Genomic DNA, 17,639 nt, shown 5'->3' with positions numbered 1-17,639 from the left:
CATAGCACAATATTAGCATTATATAATTCTATATTGAACTATACCACTATACTATTATATATTACTAGCTGTGCCTGGCCACGCGTTGCTGTGGCAAAGTGGTGGTGGTATTGGTTAAAAATTGTGTAATTTTTATTTGACATTATTTGTATTTTTTAAATAAATTTTATTGTAAGTTATCTTTTTATTATATTTTATTATTTCCTTGTATTATTTTTAGTTATGTTCTGTTATAGTATTTTATTGTATAAATTTTTTAGTGTTTTTAATTATTTTTTAGTGTTTTTTTATTATTTTTTATTGGGTTGCTAGGAGACCAAGTTGGAGGAGCTTAGCCTTCTAACTGGCAGCAATTGGATAAAAGCAATTATTCCTCGCTCTCTAATTAGTTGTATAACATGATGTTTTGGTGCTTAATTTGTAAACTCATAACCTAATTTGATGTTTAATAGGCTTTTCCTTAATCCCTCCTTATTATCCAAGACATTCGCTTATCCAAGCTTCTGCCGGCCTGTTTAGCTTGGATAAGTGAGACTCTACTGTATTATTATATTACTAGCTGTGCCCGGCCATGCGTTGCTGTGGCAAAGTGGTGGCGGTATTGGTTAAAAGTTGTTGTGGAATTTTTATTTGATGTTATTTGTATTTTTTTAAAATTAATTTTATTGTAACTTATCTTTTTATGTATTATATTTTATTATTTTGTTGTATTGTTTTTAGTTATTTTGTTATAGTATTTTATTGTATTAATTTTTTAGTGTTTTTATTATTTTTTATTATATTATTTGTATTTATTTTATTTTTTATTCTTTTATTAACACTGGGCTGAGTGGGTTGCTAGGAGACCAAGTGGGCAGAGCTTAGCCTTCTAAGTGGCAGCAATTGGATAAAAACAATTCTTCCTCTCCCTCTAATTAGGACTTTATTTTTCTTTTCTTTTTGTTGTATCAACCTAGAGGCGTGGATGATGGGTTGTGTTGTCAAATTTCGAGGTTGGGGGGCCTGTAGTTTTGTTGTTTGTTGGGTCGCCGTGATGCCATCACTCTTTTATATATATAGATGTAATATATAATTAATATTATGATATGGTATTACTATTAGTATTATATTGTATAACATAAGATTATTATCAATATTATATGGATATACAATATATTATATTATTAAAACGGATATAAAAATATTATATTATAAAACCGAGGGCGGGGGCCAGGTAAATGACCTTGGAGGGCCGCATCTGGCCCCCAGGCCTTAGTTTGGGGACCCCTGCCTTGATGTCTGGTAAGAACACCTTTCCCAACAACCCTGTTATTAAAGTACATTTTCTTATTTAAAAACACGCAACAGAAATGGGGATGTGGGGGGGGGGGGGGTCGGGACAGGGAGCAATTCCTGGGATGCCGGGATCTCTGTCCTCAGGGCTGGACGGATGGTTTGGGACCAGAACTCCCTCCCTCTTTAAAGAGCCAGGCGCCCCTCCCGGGTTGGGTCCGGCTTCCCAGTTTGGGGAAGAGGCTGCGTCTTTAAGAGGGGGCCGGCCCTCCCTCCTTCCTGAGCCCGTCCCTGCTTTCCTTCGGGTCCCTCCCCGCCCACCCCCTCCCCGGCCTTTGCATGAAACTTCCCCGCTTCGTCCGGAGTGAAGCACAGACCCCGACGCCCGCCCGCCGCCCGCCCGCGCTCTTGGAGGGAAGACCCCGGGGCTCAAAGGAAGGGTAGGCGGAAAGGCTGAGAGGGGGGGGGGGGGGCTGTGCCCGAAAAGGAGGGCGGGCGGGCGGATGGGTGGGCAGGGGAGCCACGGGGCACAAGCCGAGCCCGGCAAGTTGAGAGCATCACTTGGCACAACCTGGGCAGGTTTGGCTGGGAGGGAGGAAAGGGAAGGAAGGAAGGAAAGGAAGGATGAAATGAAGGAAGAAATGAAGGAAGGAAAGAAGGAAGGAAGGAAGGAAGGTAGGGAGGAAGGGAGGATGAAATGAAGGAAGGAAGAATGAAATGAAGGAAGAAATGAAGGAAGGAAAGAAGGAAGGAAGGAAGGAAGGAAGGAAGGAAGGAAGGAAGGAAGGAAGGAAGGGAGGATGAAATGAAGGAAGGAAGAATGAAATGAAGGAAGAAATGAAGGAAGGAAAGAAGGAAGGAAGGAAGGAAGGAAGGAAGGAAGGAAGGAAGGAAGGAAGGAAGGAAGGGAGGATGAAATGAAGGAAGGAAGAATGAAATGAAGGAAGAAATGAAGGAAGGAAAGAAGGAAGGAAGGAAGGAAGGAAGGAAGGAAGGAAGGAAGGAAGGAAGGAAGGGAGGATGAAATGAAGGAAGGAAGAATGAAATGAAGGAAGGAAGGAAGGAAGAATGAAATGAAGGAAGGAAGAATGAAATGAAGGAAGGAAGGAAGGAAGGGAGGAAGGGAGGATGAAATGAAGGAAGGAAGAATAAAATGAAGGAAGGAAGGAAGGAAGGAAGGAAGGAAGGGAGGATGAAATGAAGGAAGGAAGAATGAAATGAAGGAAGGAAGGAAGGAAGGGAGGGAGGGAGGGAGGGAGGGAGGATGAAATGAAGGAAGGAAGAATGAAATGAAGGAAGAAATGAAGGAAGGAAAGAAGGAAGGAAGGAAGGAAGGAAGGAAGGAAGGAAGGAAGGAAGGAAGGAAGGAAGGGAGGATGAAATGAAGGAAGGAAGAATGAAATGAAGGAAGAAATGAAGGAAGGAAAGAAGGAAGGAAGGAAGGAAGGAAGGAAGGAAGGAAGGAAGGAAGGAAGGGAGGATGAAATGAAGGAAGGAAGAATGAAATGAAGGAAGGAAAGAAGGAAGGAAGGAAGGAAGGAAGGAAGGAAGGAAGGAAGGGAGGATGAAATGAAGGAAGGAAGAATGAAATGAAGGAAGAAATGAAGGAAGGAAAGAAGGAAGGAAGGAAGGAAGGAAGGAAGGAAGGAAGGAAGGAAGGAAGGAAGGAAGGGAGGATGAAATGAAGGAAGGAAGAATGAAATGAAGGAAGGAAGGAAGGAAGAATGAAATGAAGGAAGGAAGAATGAAATGAAGGAAGGAAGGAAGGAAGGGAGGAAGGGAGGATGAAATGAAGGAAGGAAGAATAAAATGAAGGAAGGAAGGAAGGAAGGAAGGAAGGAAGGGAGGATGAAATGAAGGAAGGAAGAATGAAATGAAGGAAGGAAGGAAGGGAGGGAGGGAGGGAGGGAGGGAGGGAGGATGAAATGAAGGAAGGAAGAATGAAATGAAGGAAGGAAGGAAGGAAGGAAGGAAGGGAGGATGAAATGAAGGAAGGAAGAATGAAATGAAGGAAGGATGAAATGAAGTAAGTAAGGAAGGAAAGAAGAATGAAATGAAGGAAGAAAGAATGAAATGAAATGAAGGAAGGAAGGAAGGATGAAATGAAGGAAAGAAGGAAGGAAGAATGAAATGAAGGAAGGAAGGAAAGAAGGAAAGAAGGCAGGCAGGATGGAAGGATGGAAGGATGGAAGGAAAGAAGAATGAAATGAAGGAAGAAAGAATGAAATGAAATGAAGGAAGGAAGGAAGGATGAAATGAAGGAAGGAAGGAAGGAAGGAAGGAAGGATGAAATGAAGGAAGAATGAAATGAAAGAAGGGAGGAAGAATGAAATGAAGGAAGGAAGGAAGGAAGGAAGGAAGGAAAGAAGAATGAAATGAAGGAAAGAAGGAAGGAAGGAAAGAAGAATGAAATGAAGGAAGGAAGAATGACTGACAAAGTTCTGGAACACAACACACCAGACATCACAGTTGTGGAAAAGAAAAAGGTTTGGATCATTGATGTTGCCATCCCAGGTGACAGTCGCATTGACGAAAAACAACAGGAAAAACTCAGCCGCTATCAGGACCTCAAGATCGAACTTCAAAGACTCTGGCAGAAACCAGTGGAGATGGTCCTGGTGGTGGTCGGCACATTGGGTGCCATGCCAAAAAATCTCAGCCGGCATTTGGAAACAATAGACATTGACAAAATTACGACCTGCCAACTGCAAAAGGCCACCCTACTGGGATCTGCGCGCATCATCTGAAAATACATCACACAGTCCTAGGCACTTGGGAAGTGCTGGACTTGTGATTTTGTGATACGAAATCCAGCACATCTATCTTGTTTGCTGTGTCATAATAAAATAATAATAACAATACTTTATTTTTCTATCCTGCCACCATCTCCCCGAAGGGACTCAGGACGGCTGTCTTCTCCAAAGTTCATCCATCTCAGTTTAGACACCTGGGCTTCTAGGGAGAGTTCAGGTTTGGTTTGGTTTCGTTACCAATGAAATTCTTTGTACTGTACAACTCACTGGAGGAACTAATGTGTTCTGAGAACCAGATTTCAAGCACTGGCATGCTTTGACTAGGTAGAGAGGATTCTCCCCTCCTGCATCCTGTGGAATCTGTAAATCCTTGTTCTTTGTAGGGAAATTAACGGAATCCATGCATTGATAGCTGGAACGTTTTGTAGGCTGATTACACAACCACTCCCTCCAAATAGACCCTGAATGGGGTTTTCCTTGGTCACAGAACACATCTCTGCATCTTCTCCCCTTTTTATAGTAAAGGTAAAACGTTAAATTCAGTTGTGTCTGACTCTGGGGGTTGTTGCTGTCTCCATTTATAAGCCAACTAGCTGTGCCCGGCCACGCGTTGCTGTGGCGAAGTATGGTGGTATGGGAAATAAAGTATTGAGGAATTGGTGGTAGTTAAGGTAAAGGGTCCCCTGGGCTGAGTGGGTTACTAGGAGACCAAGTGAGCAGAGCTTAGCCTTCTAACTGGCAGCAATTGGATAAAAACAATTATTCCTCTCCCTCTAATTAGGACTTTATTTTTCTTGTCTTTTTGTTGTATCAACCTAGAGGCATGGATGAGGGGTTGTGCTGTCAATTTTCGAGGTTGTGGGGTGTTTACTTTTGTTGTTTTGTCCACTGCCGTGATGCCATCACTCTTTTATATATATAGATAGAAGAGCCGGCGTTGTCCATAGACACCTCTAAGGCCATGTGCCCGGCATGACTGTGTTAATGTGGGATTTGTGTACTGGTAGTGTTTAAATGAAATTTGTGTCTTGCCTGTATTGCATACTGATTGCATCATCCAGAGTGTAACATAGTCTGGAAAGAGTTAATTACTAAGAAGCTGTGATGTCCTTGATGTGTGGCTGGAACCAGGGAGTGTCCAGACACAAGTGTGTGTGCATTGCTGATTGCATCAGATCAGATCTGATCTGTTCTGTTCTGAGTTGAGTCGAGTGCTGTCTGCTGAGAGTCAAGTCCTGTGTCCATCGTCTGCAAGTCTGTTTGTCTTTATTACTGCTTTCAGTAAAACTTGTATATAGTTTTACCATTGTCTCTGATGTCTCTTCGTTCAGCGTTCCACTGATTCCATCCAACTGCTGCTACGCTGCTTAAAATTACTCTGACAGACTGCATGGAGCACCGTTACCTTCCCGCAGGAGTGGTACCTATTGATCTACTCACACTTGCATGTTTTCAAACTGCTAGGTTGGCAGAAGCTGGAGCTAACAGTGGGCGCTCACTCCGCCACCTAGATTCGAACCTGTGACCTTTTGGTCTGCAAGTTCAGCAGCTCAGCACTTTAACACACAGTGCCATCCGAGGCTTTAACCAGCTCATATCAACAATTGAGCTGTAAAATGAAAGGCATCAGTTAACAATGAGACTTTTGTGGCAGATGGTTCCTCGGAAAGGGAAGGTGTTATGGCCAACCCTGTTGCGACTGAGATTTATGCAAGCCCATTGAATGGAGCAAGTGTTTTTGAGGAGTCGGTGGTTTTGTTTAGATAGCAAGAGAGATTGCAAAGGAAACTTCAGCTTGTTTAGATAGGAGAGAGCGAACGAAAGAATAAGCACTGCTTCATGCCTGGAGAGGCTGCAAGGGCATCACTGTAAGTTTGGTGAATGAGAAAGAGAAAGATGTTTTTATTTAAAAGCTGCCACCAAATTATAGAGGTTTTATAATGCTGCCACCAAATTACAAAGGGGATCATCAATTGTTGCCACCACTATAGGAATACGTAGCCACTAGCTACTTAGAGAGGAGACTTTTATTTTTCTTCTTTTTTATTCTTGATGTGTGTATGTATGACAGAGACTGAGATGTTTGAGAGAACAACAACAAGTTTATTCAGGCACAAGCTTAATGGATACAATTCTCACTTAGAGGCACTTTCCTTAACAATTGCAACAACAGAATGAGGTGATTTAAGCTTCCTAAAATATCACTCCTTTCTCCACTTCTTTCTATACTGCTTTCACCCTGTGAATTACAAACACAGACCATCTGTCCCTTATCTGGAAACAGACTACCTTAAAATAAGTCACCAAACTTATTTTAAAATTGACTCAAAATGACCAAATTCTTTACTTCTTTACAGTGCTTATCTCCATTTCTAAGCCAAAGAGCCGGCATTGTCCGTAGACACCTCCAAGGTCATGTGGCCACTAGCATGGAGCACCGTTACCTTCCTGCCGGAGCGGTACCTATTGATCTACTCACATTTGCATGTTTTTGAACTGCCAGATTGGCAGAAGCTGGGGCTAATAATGGGAGCTCACCCCGCTCCAGATTCGAACCTGTGACCTTTTGGTCCGCAAGTTCAGCAGCTCAGCGCTTTAACACACTGCGCCACCGGAGACCCCTGGTCCAAGGTATACCGTTCCTCGTTTGCCATTTAATTATTTTTAGATGCAAGATGCTGGGCAAGCTTCAACTTCATCTTTAAAAATATCTCACATAATCTGGAAATGCTTCCCTCAAATATCTGTTCATTGCCTGGTATCTGCCAACTCTGAATGCAAAGTGCCTTTGTTTAGGACAGATGCAAACCACAGAAGGGCAAGTTCAAAGCCTCCGAAACTCACTCGGGCCAGTTGCTCTCTCAGGACAGTCTACCTTGCAGGGCTCCCATAAGGGGAAACATTGGGTGAATGGAAGAATTGGAGAGACTGCCTTGGAAAGAAAAGGTTTTTTTTAATATAAGAGAGGCATTCATTTCAGGCAATCTTCCTGCTGAGAGGCTGGCAGGACAAGGGCAAGAACATCAACAAGTCCCAGGTAGCTCTGGCAGCGAGCCAGAGGAGTCTTCCTTAGATAAGGAGACAAGGTCAAGGTTAAGAGTTCATCATCCCAGACGTTCCCTTAGGATAGCTGGTAAATGTGTGGGAGCTCAAGGACAAAGAAATGCTTTCTTAGCCTGTAAGCATCTAGTTTTTTTTTACCTCTCCGTTTTAATGCGGTTCCTATTTATCTACTCACATTTGTTTTCAAACTTCTAGGTAGACAGAAGCTGGGCTAAAGGTCAGGAGCTCACCCTGACCCAGGCTTCAAATTCTCAACCTTCCGTTTGGCAAGATTGATTGCCACTTACTGTGCTAAATCCCGGCCCAAATGCATACACTTCATCAATGGATTTTTACTTGTATTTTAACTCTGTTTATTTTGTTGTATGTCCTTTAATAGCGTTTTGTTTTAATGATTTTGTATCCCACCTCAGGGGAGCCTCAGGGAGAGGCGGGTAATAAATTCATTATTATCCAAGATGGACATCTTTTTTGCATCCTTTGGATGTGTTGGCTTGGATGTGTGCTAGCCGAGGAGTTGTTGTCCATGTCCATCACATCTGGAGGGCAGCATGGGATGGGAGTGGCTGAAAGAGTAACCTCGAGAGCCCGGAAAGTGTGGAGTTGAGTGCCTGAATTTCTGGAATGTGTAGTAATGATTGGATGTTTTTCACTGGAAGAAGGGAAGGAAAAAATATTGTGTCTTAGGCGAGCTCTTAATCCTTTTAAACACACACAAGGGTAATGACACCTTCAAAGAGAGGTTGTAAACTTTGTCTAGCCAACTAGGCCAATCCGTCAGATTCCTTGGGCAAAAAGAGCTTGCAAGAGGTTTAAGGCGCTCTCTGCTGGTTAGTCAGGGGTTTGCAAAGAATTTTTTTAGTTTTAGTCTCATCCCAAATACTGTACAATAAAAGCATCTTTACCTTTACCTTTAAGAAATTCATGGGTTTGCCATAAGTTAACAGATGACTTGAAGGCACATAGACACACATACACACACTAGATCAGGGGTCCCCAAACTAAGGCCCGGGGGCCAGATGAGGCCCTCCAAGGTCATTTACCTGGCCCCTGCCCTCAGTTTTATAATATAATATATTGCATATACATATAATATTGATAATAATATTATAATGTAGTACAATATAACACTAATAATAATACCATATAATAATAGTAATTATATATTCTATATTACATATAATATTACTAATAATATTACAGTATAGTGGTATAGTTCAATATAGTAATATATAATGCTAATATTGTGCTATGCTAATAATATAACATATTGTATGTACATATAATTTGTAATCCACTCTGAGTCCCCTTTGGGGTGAGAAGGGTGTGATACAAATGTAGTAAATAAATACAGTAAATAAATAAATAATAAATAAATAAATTTTAGACTTAGGCTCGCCCAAAGTCTGAAATGACTTGAAGGCACACAACAACAACAACAACAACAACCCTAATTAACTTGACTATCTCATTGGCCAGAAGCAGGACTATACTTCCCATTGAAATCCTGATAAATGTATGTTGGTTAAAATTTTTATTTTTAAATATTGTATTGTTCTTTCATTGTTCTTGTTGTTGTTGTTTTTGCACTACAAATAAGACATGTGCAGTGTGCATCGGAATTTGTTTGTATTTTTTTTTCAAATGATAATCCGGCCCCTCAACAGTCTGAAGGATTGTGGACCGGCCCTCAGCTTAAAAAGTTTGAGGACCCCTGCACTAGATGCTGACTATGAATGAGCAACTTTCAGAGCTGCACTCTCCTGTCTTAGGTTTCCTGGGTCAGTAGTATGTCTAATATTCCTTAACTTTTAAATGTGTTCATCCAATGAGGGTTGACATGGGGCCCCGGTGGGCTGAGATGTCAAAGAGAGAGGCCTTCAAGACATAACCCATTTCTTTTTCCTTTCACCGACAGAGTCTCCTCCTGGCATCTCCTGCAAGTGATGCTCATCCCTCTGGTTGTGATGCTGCTGCAGACTGGCAGCAGCTACTGCGGCCTCCCTTTCTACAATGGTTTCTATTATGACCGAGTGATGAATGACAAAGGCGATGGCAACGGAGAAGGTAAGCGGTGTGTAGGGGTTCTGTGCTAGACTATCTGTTTGATTATATGAGTAATGCCTCCACCTTCGTGACTCCTCAACAGATGGCAGTCCTGGTCTGCGGCAGGTATGGCTTGTTCACTAGACTCTCCTCTACACTTCCATTTGGCGGGAAGCCTTAGCATTGAACGGTTGTATTGTTAAAGTGCGAAGTATGGAACCCTGCGCAGATGGTCGCTCAATGCGACTTAAGCAACGTGCAGTCATTGAATTCTTGACAGCAGAATGTGTCACAATATCGATAGGGCACATATATCTATATCAAATGCTATAAGAATGGTATATACAGTAGAGTCTCACTTATCCAACAATTAGATTATCTAATTTGCACTGGATTATATGGCAGTGTAGACTCAAGGCCCTTCAACACAGCTATATAACCCATTTATAATCTTATATTATCTGCTTTGCACTGGATTATCTTGACTCCACACTGCCATATAATCCACTTCAGTGTGCATTTTATACACCTGTGAAGAAGGAGCCTCATATAATCCAGTTCTGAGCAGATAATATAAGATTAGAAATATACAGTAGAGTCTCACTTATCCAACGTAAACAGGCCGGCAGGATAAGTGAATATGTTGGATAATAAGAAGGGATTCAGGAAAAGTCAATTAAACATCAAATTAGGTAATCGTTATACAAATTAAGCACCAAAACATCATATTATACAACAAATTTGACAGAAAAAGTAGTTCCATGCGCAGTAATGCTATGTAGTATTTACAGTAGAGTCTCACTTATCCAACACTCGCTTATCCAACGTTCTGGATTATCCAACGCATTTTTGTAGTCAATGCTTTCAATATATCGTGATATTTTGGTGCTAAATTCATAAATACAGTAATTACTATATAGCATTACTGTGTACTGAACTACTTTTTCTGACAAATTTGTTGTCTAACATGATGTTTTGGTGCTTAATTTGTAAAATCATAACTTAATTTGATGTTTAATAGGGTTATCCTTAATTCCTCATTATCCAACATATTCGCTTATCCAACGTTCTGCCGGCCCATTTATGTTGGATAAGTGAGACTCTACTGTACTGTATTTACAAATTTACCACTAAAATATCACAATGAATTTAAAACACTGACTACAAAAACATTGATTATGAAAAGGCAGACTGAGTTGGATAATCCAGAACATTATATAAGTGAATGTTGGATAAGTGAGATTCTTCTTTAATATGAAATAATTACTGGGATAGAATAATGCAGAACAATATAATCTCTAAAACCAGGACAGTAAATAAACAGGGGAATTCCACACAGGAAACAATCAGGGCCAGCTAACACCTCCCAACAAAGTATTCCCATCATCAAAGTCTGGCGAATCCTGTTTTCTCAGGGCCACAGACAGTAGAAGCACATAAAATATCGCAAACAATACCACTCTGAAAACAAGGGAATTCCAGACAGGAAACAATCAGGGCCAGCTAACACCTCCCAACAAAGTATTCCCATCATCAAAGTCTGGAAAATCCTCTGTTTTCTCAGGGCCACAGACAGTAGAAGCACATAAAATATCGCAAACAACACCACTCTGAAAACAAGGGAATTCCAGACAGGAAACAATCAGGGCCAGCTAACACCTCCCAACAAAAAATTCATTCAGGGAGGAAGCAGCCAGGCTTTAAAGCTGCAAGGCCATTACATCCTAATCATTTTTCCTAATTGCAGCATTCATACTTGCCTCCAACAAACAAAAAAACCCAATCAGAAATATTGTATATTCACTACCTTTAGGAAATAATATCCCCTGATGGCACAGCGTGTTAAAGCGCTGAGCTGCTGAACTTCTGGACCGAAAGGCCACAGGTTTGAATTGGGGGAGCGGAGAGAGCCCCCACTGTTAGCCCCAGCTTCTGCCAACCCAGAAGTTCGAAAACATGCAAATGTGAGTGCATCAATAGGTACTGCTCCGGCGGGAAGGTAACGCCGCTCCATGTAGTCATCCCACATGACCTTGGAGGAGTCTACGGACAACGCCGGCTCTTCGGCTTAGAAATGGAGATGAGCACCAACCTCCAGAGTCAGACACGACTGGACTTAATGTCTGGGGAAAACCTTTACCCTTGACCTTAACTACCACCAATTCCTCAATACTTTATTTCCCAGACCACCAGACTTCGCCACAGCAACGCGTGGCCGGGCACAGCTAGTAGTAATATATAATGCTAATATTGTGCTATGCTAATAATATAATATATTGTATGTACATACAGCTGCTCAGAGTCCCCTTCGGGATGAGAAGGGCGGGATATAAATGTAGTCAATAAATGTAGTAAATGAATAAATAAATATTTTTAGACTTAAGCTCACCCAAAGTCTGAAATGACTTGAAGGCACACAACAACAATCCTAATTAACCTGACTATCTCATTGGCCAGAAGTAGGCCCACACTTCCCATTAAAATCCTGATAGGTTTGTGTTGGCTACAATTGTTTTCATTTTTAAATACCATGTTTCCCCGAAACTAAGACAGTGACTTATATTATTTTTTGCTCCCAAAGATGTGCTAGGTCTTATTTTCAGGGGATGTCTTATTTTTCCATGAAGAAGAATTCACATTTAGTGTTGAACAACAAAATGAACAATTATATACTGTACAGTAGTTGTCATCACAAACCAACATAACCAAACCAGACAAACTCTGACTTCTGTCAAGAATTTCATGTTACTAACATTATTTCCATGTACAACTGGTATGTACATTTACCAATCCTGCATGCTATGGTGTTTTGTTTGGCGAGCGCCGGGCATGCTTCCAAACAAAAACTTTGCTAGGTCTTACTTTCGGGGGAGGCCTTATATTTAGCAATTCAGCAAAACCTCTGCTAGGTCTTATTTTTTGGGGATGTCTTATTTTCGAGGAAACAGGGTATTGTATTGTTCTTTCAAATAAGACACGTGCAGTGTGCATAGGAATTTGTTCATTTAAAAAATAATAATAATTCGGCCCCTCCACAGTCTGAAGGATTGTGGACCGGCCCTCTGCTTTAAAAGTTTGAGGACCCCTGGATTAGAATATGTTTGTAACTTTGTGTTTTTCCCCCCTGCGCTTTGGCCACTCCGACTTCTGCTGCCTCTGCCTCCCAGTTCACTTTAATGGTGCGAGGCTGATGGTCGAGACATCGCAGGATGCCGTCTTCTCCCTCCGCGGCGCCAACGTCACACTGCCTTGCCGTTACTACTACTTGCCCAAACTGGATGCCCCGCGCATGATCCGCATCAAGTGGTCCAAGCTGAAGGAGGACAGCACCAGGGACGCGGATGTGCTGGTTTCTTCGGGGTTGAAGCATCGCAGCTTTGGTGACTTCCGAGGGCGCACTCGCCTCCAGCGCTCCGCTCCCCACGAAGTGTCCCTGGTGATCGGTGACCTGCGCTTGCGCGACGCGGGGAAGTACCGCTGCGAGGTCATTGACGGGCTGGAAGATGAGAGCGGGACCGTGGATCTCGAGCTGCAAGGTGAGTGGTGCGATGCTGCGACAAAGTCCAAGTTTTCTCAAGGCCAGGATTCTTTTTTTTTTTTTTAAATTCATTTTGATTAAAATTTGTGGAATACAATTTTTTAAAAAAACCAGAACAATTGTACATGTATAGTTACAAATCTGTAACGATTATATTTTTCTTTACATTGAAAGTGGGAGAACGTAAGTGGTAAAGAAAAGTAGGAGAATAACAAGGAAATATTACAAAGAGGAGAGAAAAAAAAGAGGGGGGAAATTGTCAGCTTCCGATCTTTTACATCAAATGTCCATCTCTATATATAAAAGAGTGATGGCATCAGGGCAGCGGACAAAACAACAAAACTACAGGCCCCCCAACCTCGAAATTTGACAACACAACCCATCATCTGCGGCTCTAGGTTGATACAACAAAAAGAAAAGAAAAATAAAGTCCTAATTAGAGGGAGAGGAATAATAGTTTTTATCCAATTGCTGCCAGTTAGAAGGCTAAGCTCCTCCAACTTGGTCTCCTAGCAATCCAATAAAAAATAATAAAAAACACTAAAAATAATTAAAAACACTAAAAAAATTAATACAATAATTAATACACATCCCAGAAACACTAAACTTGGCGGCACAACCCCTCATCCATGCCTCTACGTTCATACAACAAAAAGAAAAGAAAAATAAAGTCTTAATTAGAGGGAGAGGAATAATTGTTTTTATCCAATTGCTGCCAGTTAGAAGGCTAAGCTCTGCCCACTTGGTCTCCTAGCAACCTACTCAGCCCAGGGGACAGGCACAGTTAGGCCTCACTTAGGCCTCTTCCACAGATTATCAGATTTTAACTGGATTATATGGCAATGTAGGCTCAAGGCCCTTCCACACAGCTATATAACCCATTTAGAATCTTATATTATCTGCTTTGAACTGGATTATCTTGACTCCACACTGCCATATAATCCACTTCAGTGTGCATACTAAACATAAAGACAACCATACAACAGACATTCAATACCACCACTACCTCAACAATTTTTCACCACCACCACCAGACAACACCACAGCAACGCGTGGCTGGGCACAGCTAGTATATTTACATAGAAATATAAATTTCTTTTCTTAAAAACAAAATACCTCTGCCCAAATACTCATGCTATTTTTATTGTTGGGAATCTGGATTTCTTCTTGTCTTATTTAAAGTATTCTTTCAAGAAAGTCCAGTCAGCTGATTTTTTTTTTGTATATTTTGGTTTCTTTTAAGGTATTGTGTTAAATTGTCCATATTCATAATGTCTAATATTTTCAAAAACCAATCCTCTATCTGGGGAGCTTCTTTCAATTTCCAGTTTTTAGCATAGATCATTCTAGCTGCTGTCACCAGATAATTAAATAGTATATCTTTTCTTGGATCCATTTCAAAATCTGGCATTCCTAAAAGGAAATATTCTGGTTTCATTTGGAATTTTATTCCTAATATTTCTTGAATTTTCCCATGAATTTTTGTCCAAAACGTTTTTTTGCAATTTTACAAGTCCACCACATATGGAAAAAGGATCCCTCCTGAGTTTCACACTTCCAACAGTTATTTTGTAAATTGTTATAACATCTTGCCAGTTTTTGTGGTGTGAGGTACCAATGGTACATCATTTTATACTAGTTCTCTTTTAGTTCATATGCATATGTATATTTTAATCTTTTATTCCAATTTCTTTCCCAGTCTTCCATTTTTATCGGGTGGCCTATGTTAGAGGCCCATTTGATCATACAGTCTTTTAGAGTTTCTGTTTCCGTTGACCATTCCAATAATACTTTATATATTCTTGCCGTTTCTTTCTTTTCTAAGTGAATTATCTTGTCCCAAATAGATTCTTTCTCCATAAAGCCTGTTAGTTTATCTTTATTAAAAAGTTCTTTGAGTTGTCTGTATTGGAACCAGGATTCAAGGCCAGGATTCTTTTAAAGTACGGTTCAGCAACCTTCCCTGCACTGCTTGCAGATGATCGTTAATGGGAATGTGTAATAATAGCAGGTCTCACCTGCATCTGAAAATGGGACTTTCCCTTTTGACCCTTATGTGAGGCTGATATGTGCATGGTGTCGCACCTCAGAATAGTTCACCTTGCTGTAGACACCAGGCCGCACACAGTAGATAGTCTAATGTAATTTTATTGAGCAAAAGCAGAATATATATATATATATATATATATATATATATATATATAAAAATGAGTGATGGCATCACGGCAACCCACAATACAACAAAACTACAGGCCGCCCAACCTCGAAATTTGACAACACAACCCATCATCCACGGCTCCAGTAAGATACAACAAAAAGAAAAGAAAAATAAAGTCCTAATTAGAGGGAGAGGAAGAATTGTTTTTATCCAATTGCTGCCAGTTAGAAGGCTAAGCTCCGCCCACTTGGTCTCCTAGCAACCTACTCAGCCCAGGGGACAGGCACAGTTAGGCCTCAGGCCTCTTCCACACTGCCAATAAGATACAGATTATCTGATTTTAACTAGATTATATGGCAGTGTAGACTCAAGGCCCTTCCACACAGCTATATTACCCATTTATAATCTTATTAGCTATGCCCAGCGTTGCTGTGGCATTGTCTGGTGGCGTTGGTGAGAACTTGTTGAGGTAGTGGTGGTATTGAATGTCTGTTGTATGGTTGTATTTATGTTTGGTATGAATTTGGTTGTTTGTGTACTGTGTAAGTGGTGAGGGTAGAGGGGGGTCTATGTCCCTGTGTAGTAGTGTATAGTTTTTATACATTGTCCATGCGTTGTGAATGCTTGGATTGTGTCCTGCTGCATAGTAGAAAAGATTGGGCTGGATGGCCCTTAGGGGTCTCTGCAAACTCTTGGATTCTATGCTATTATTATTATTATTATTATTATTATTATTATTATTATTATCATTATTATCATCATCATAATCATTATTATGTAGAGGCTGGATGGCCATCTGTCAGGAGTGCTTGGATTGTGTCCTCCTGCATGGTAGAAGGAATACCACCACTACCTCAACAATTTCTCACCACCACCACCAGACAATGCCACAGCAATGCATGGCCGGGCACAGCTAGTATATATATATAGTATCAAAGCAGGCAGAAATATCGTTCCAAAGGTAGCTGTCAAGAATAGAGTCAATAAATCCAATAATCCATAGACAAGAAGCAATAGTCCAATCCCAAAGATACAATAGTCCATAGGTTACAAGGATTCACGAACAGGAGAATTCCCAAAGCAGAAGTGGCATGAAGATCATCCACCCTGATGAAGCGAGGATTTGCTTTGACAGAGATTTGCCTCTCAACACACTGTTTTTAAAAGCAACCCAAAAATGCATTTCTTTTCCCTTCAGTGGCCTCCCGTTTCCCAGCTAATCTGAGACTTCGCTGTGGCATTCCTTTCCATTGTAAACTATCATTCCGAGAGAGCAACAGGGCTTCAGACTCGGTCTGACCGTCAAGGCCAAACAGCTCATTATCATTATCTTGCACCTGAACGTGAGCCTGAGACAGATCAAGCTCATTATTTCCCATGGGAATCTTTCCTTGGTTCACATCTGTGACAGGCTGCATCAGGAGTTCATCCACAGGCTGCACTTCTGAACCAGCCTGTGTCTGAATTCCATAATTCCCCACGGCGTCATCTTGAAATTCATCTTGCATCCCATCATCTGACACCTGCATCTGTAAACCAAAATCCCCTTCATCATTTTAACTCTGGCACTGCTGCTGAATCACAACACATGGCATCAATTTCCCCTCTTAAACATAAGCTAAAATATTTAGGAATTCCACGTGTCTGCTACCAAATCCCACAGTCATACAGCATTGCCATTGTGGGAAACACACTCTAGATTTCCCAAACAATCGCCTCTATAACTGTGCATGGAAGAAAGGGTTGATAAACCTCCTGAGTTCTGTTAGTTTCTGCTTTAAGTTAAACAACGAAACTAAACAACCAAAACTCACAAAACTGGCTAGTAACTTAATAATAATAATAATAATAATAATAATAATAATAAAAACTTCATTTGTACCTTGTCCTATCTCCCCATGGGGACTCAGGCCAGCTTCCAACATAGTAACAGGCAAGCATTCAATGCCTATATAAACAATGCAGAGCTAGATATAGATTTATAATTATATATACTAATTTCACATATGCATTTCCCCCTGAAATGTTTGCAAATGTTTGCAAATATGTGCATTTTCCTCCTGCAATATCTGCAAGCCCCATATATTTATGTTTATATCTATCTAGAATTCTCTCTATGTGTGTGTGTGTGTATTTCCCCTGCAATATTTACAAGCCCTATATATCTATATTCATATCTATCTATCTAGACATCTCTCTGTATATAGATAATTATATCTGTATAGGATTTGCAAAGACTTGCAAACATATGAGGGGGAAATTCATATATAAAATTAATGTAGATAGATAGATAGACAGAAATATAAAGGTCCATAGGGATTGCAAAGGCTTGCAGGGGGAAATGCTTATATATCTGTAGCAAAGATTAACATATATTTCAGGGGAAAATGCTTTTATAAGATTAATGGGTGTGTGTATATATATATATATATATATATATATATATATATATATATATTCTTCTTCATGACTTGCAAGGGCTTCTTTACCTTTTCAAAACATTCCTTTGGTTAAGAGCAAGGGAGGCTTTGGAAAAGTAAACACTGATAAGGGAGTGGAAGATGAGAGATAAATATGCCATATATTGCAAGCAAAGGCCTCCAGGCTCCACTGCCGGCTTGACTCGTCTTATCTTCGAGTATATACGGTACCTTTGCCTTTATAGTGACCGTTAGTTCAGGTATGCAATACACATGTGAAGCAAGTGTGGTTCCCACTGGGGATTAAAGAGTATTCCAGTAAGTTCAATATCAGCAACTGGTCTGTGTTGCAATAAACATATCAAGCAGCAGGTGGAAGCAGAAGCCTA

At 40.7% G+C, this 17,639-nt stretch overlaps 1 protein-coding gene across 1 annotated transcript in view; it reads left to right on the top strand.

Moving 5' to 3' along the window:
* Positions 1-1,571: 1,571 nt before the first annotated feature.
* The window catches only part of hapln3 (hyaluronan and proteoglycan link protein 3), a 30,647-nt gene continuing 14,579 nt past the window's right edge, over positions 1,572-17,639 (top strand). The window contains exons 1-3 of the mRNA XM_062963034.1: positions 1,572-1,712; positions 9,007-9,155; positions 12,302-12,670. Coding sequence (XP_062819104.1) covers positions 1,612-1,712; positions 9,007-9,155; positions 12,302-12,670 — 619 coding nt within the window. The 5' untranslated portion in view covers positions 1,572-1,611. The remainder of the gene's footprint in view (positions 1,713-9,006; positions 9,156-12,301; positions 12,671-17,639) is intronic.

The sequence above is a fragment of the Anolis carolinensis genome, unplaced genomic scaffold (assembly GCF_035594765.1).
Source record: "Anolis carolinensis isolate JA03-04 unplaced genomic scaffold, rAnoCar3.1.pri scaffold_11, whole genome shotgun sequence".
NCBI classification, from domain to species: Eukaryota; Metazoa; Chordata; class Lepidosauria; order Squamata; family Dactyloidae; genus Anolis; species Anolis carolinensis.
This window is presented reverse-complemented; position numbering and strand designations above follow the sequence as displayed.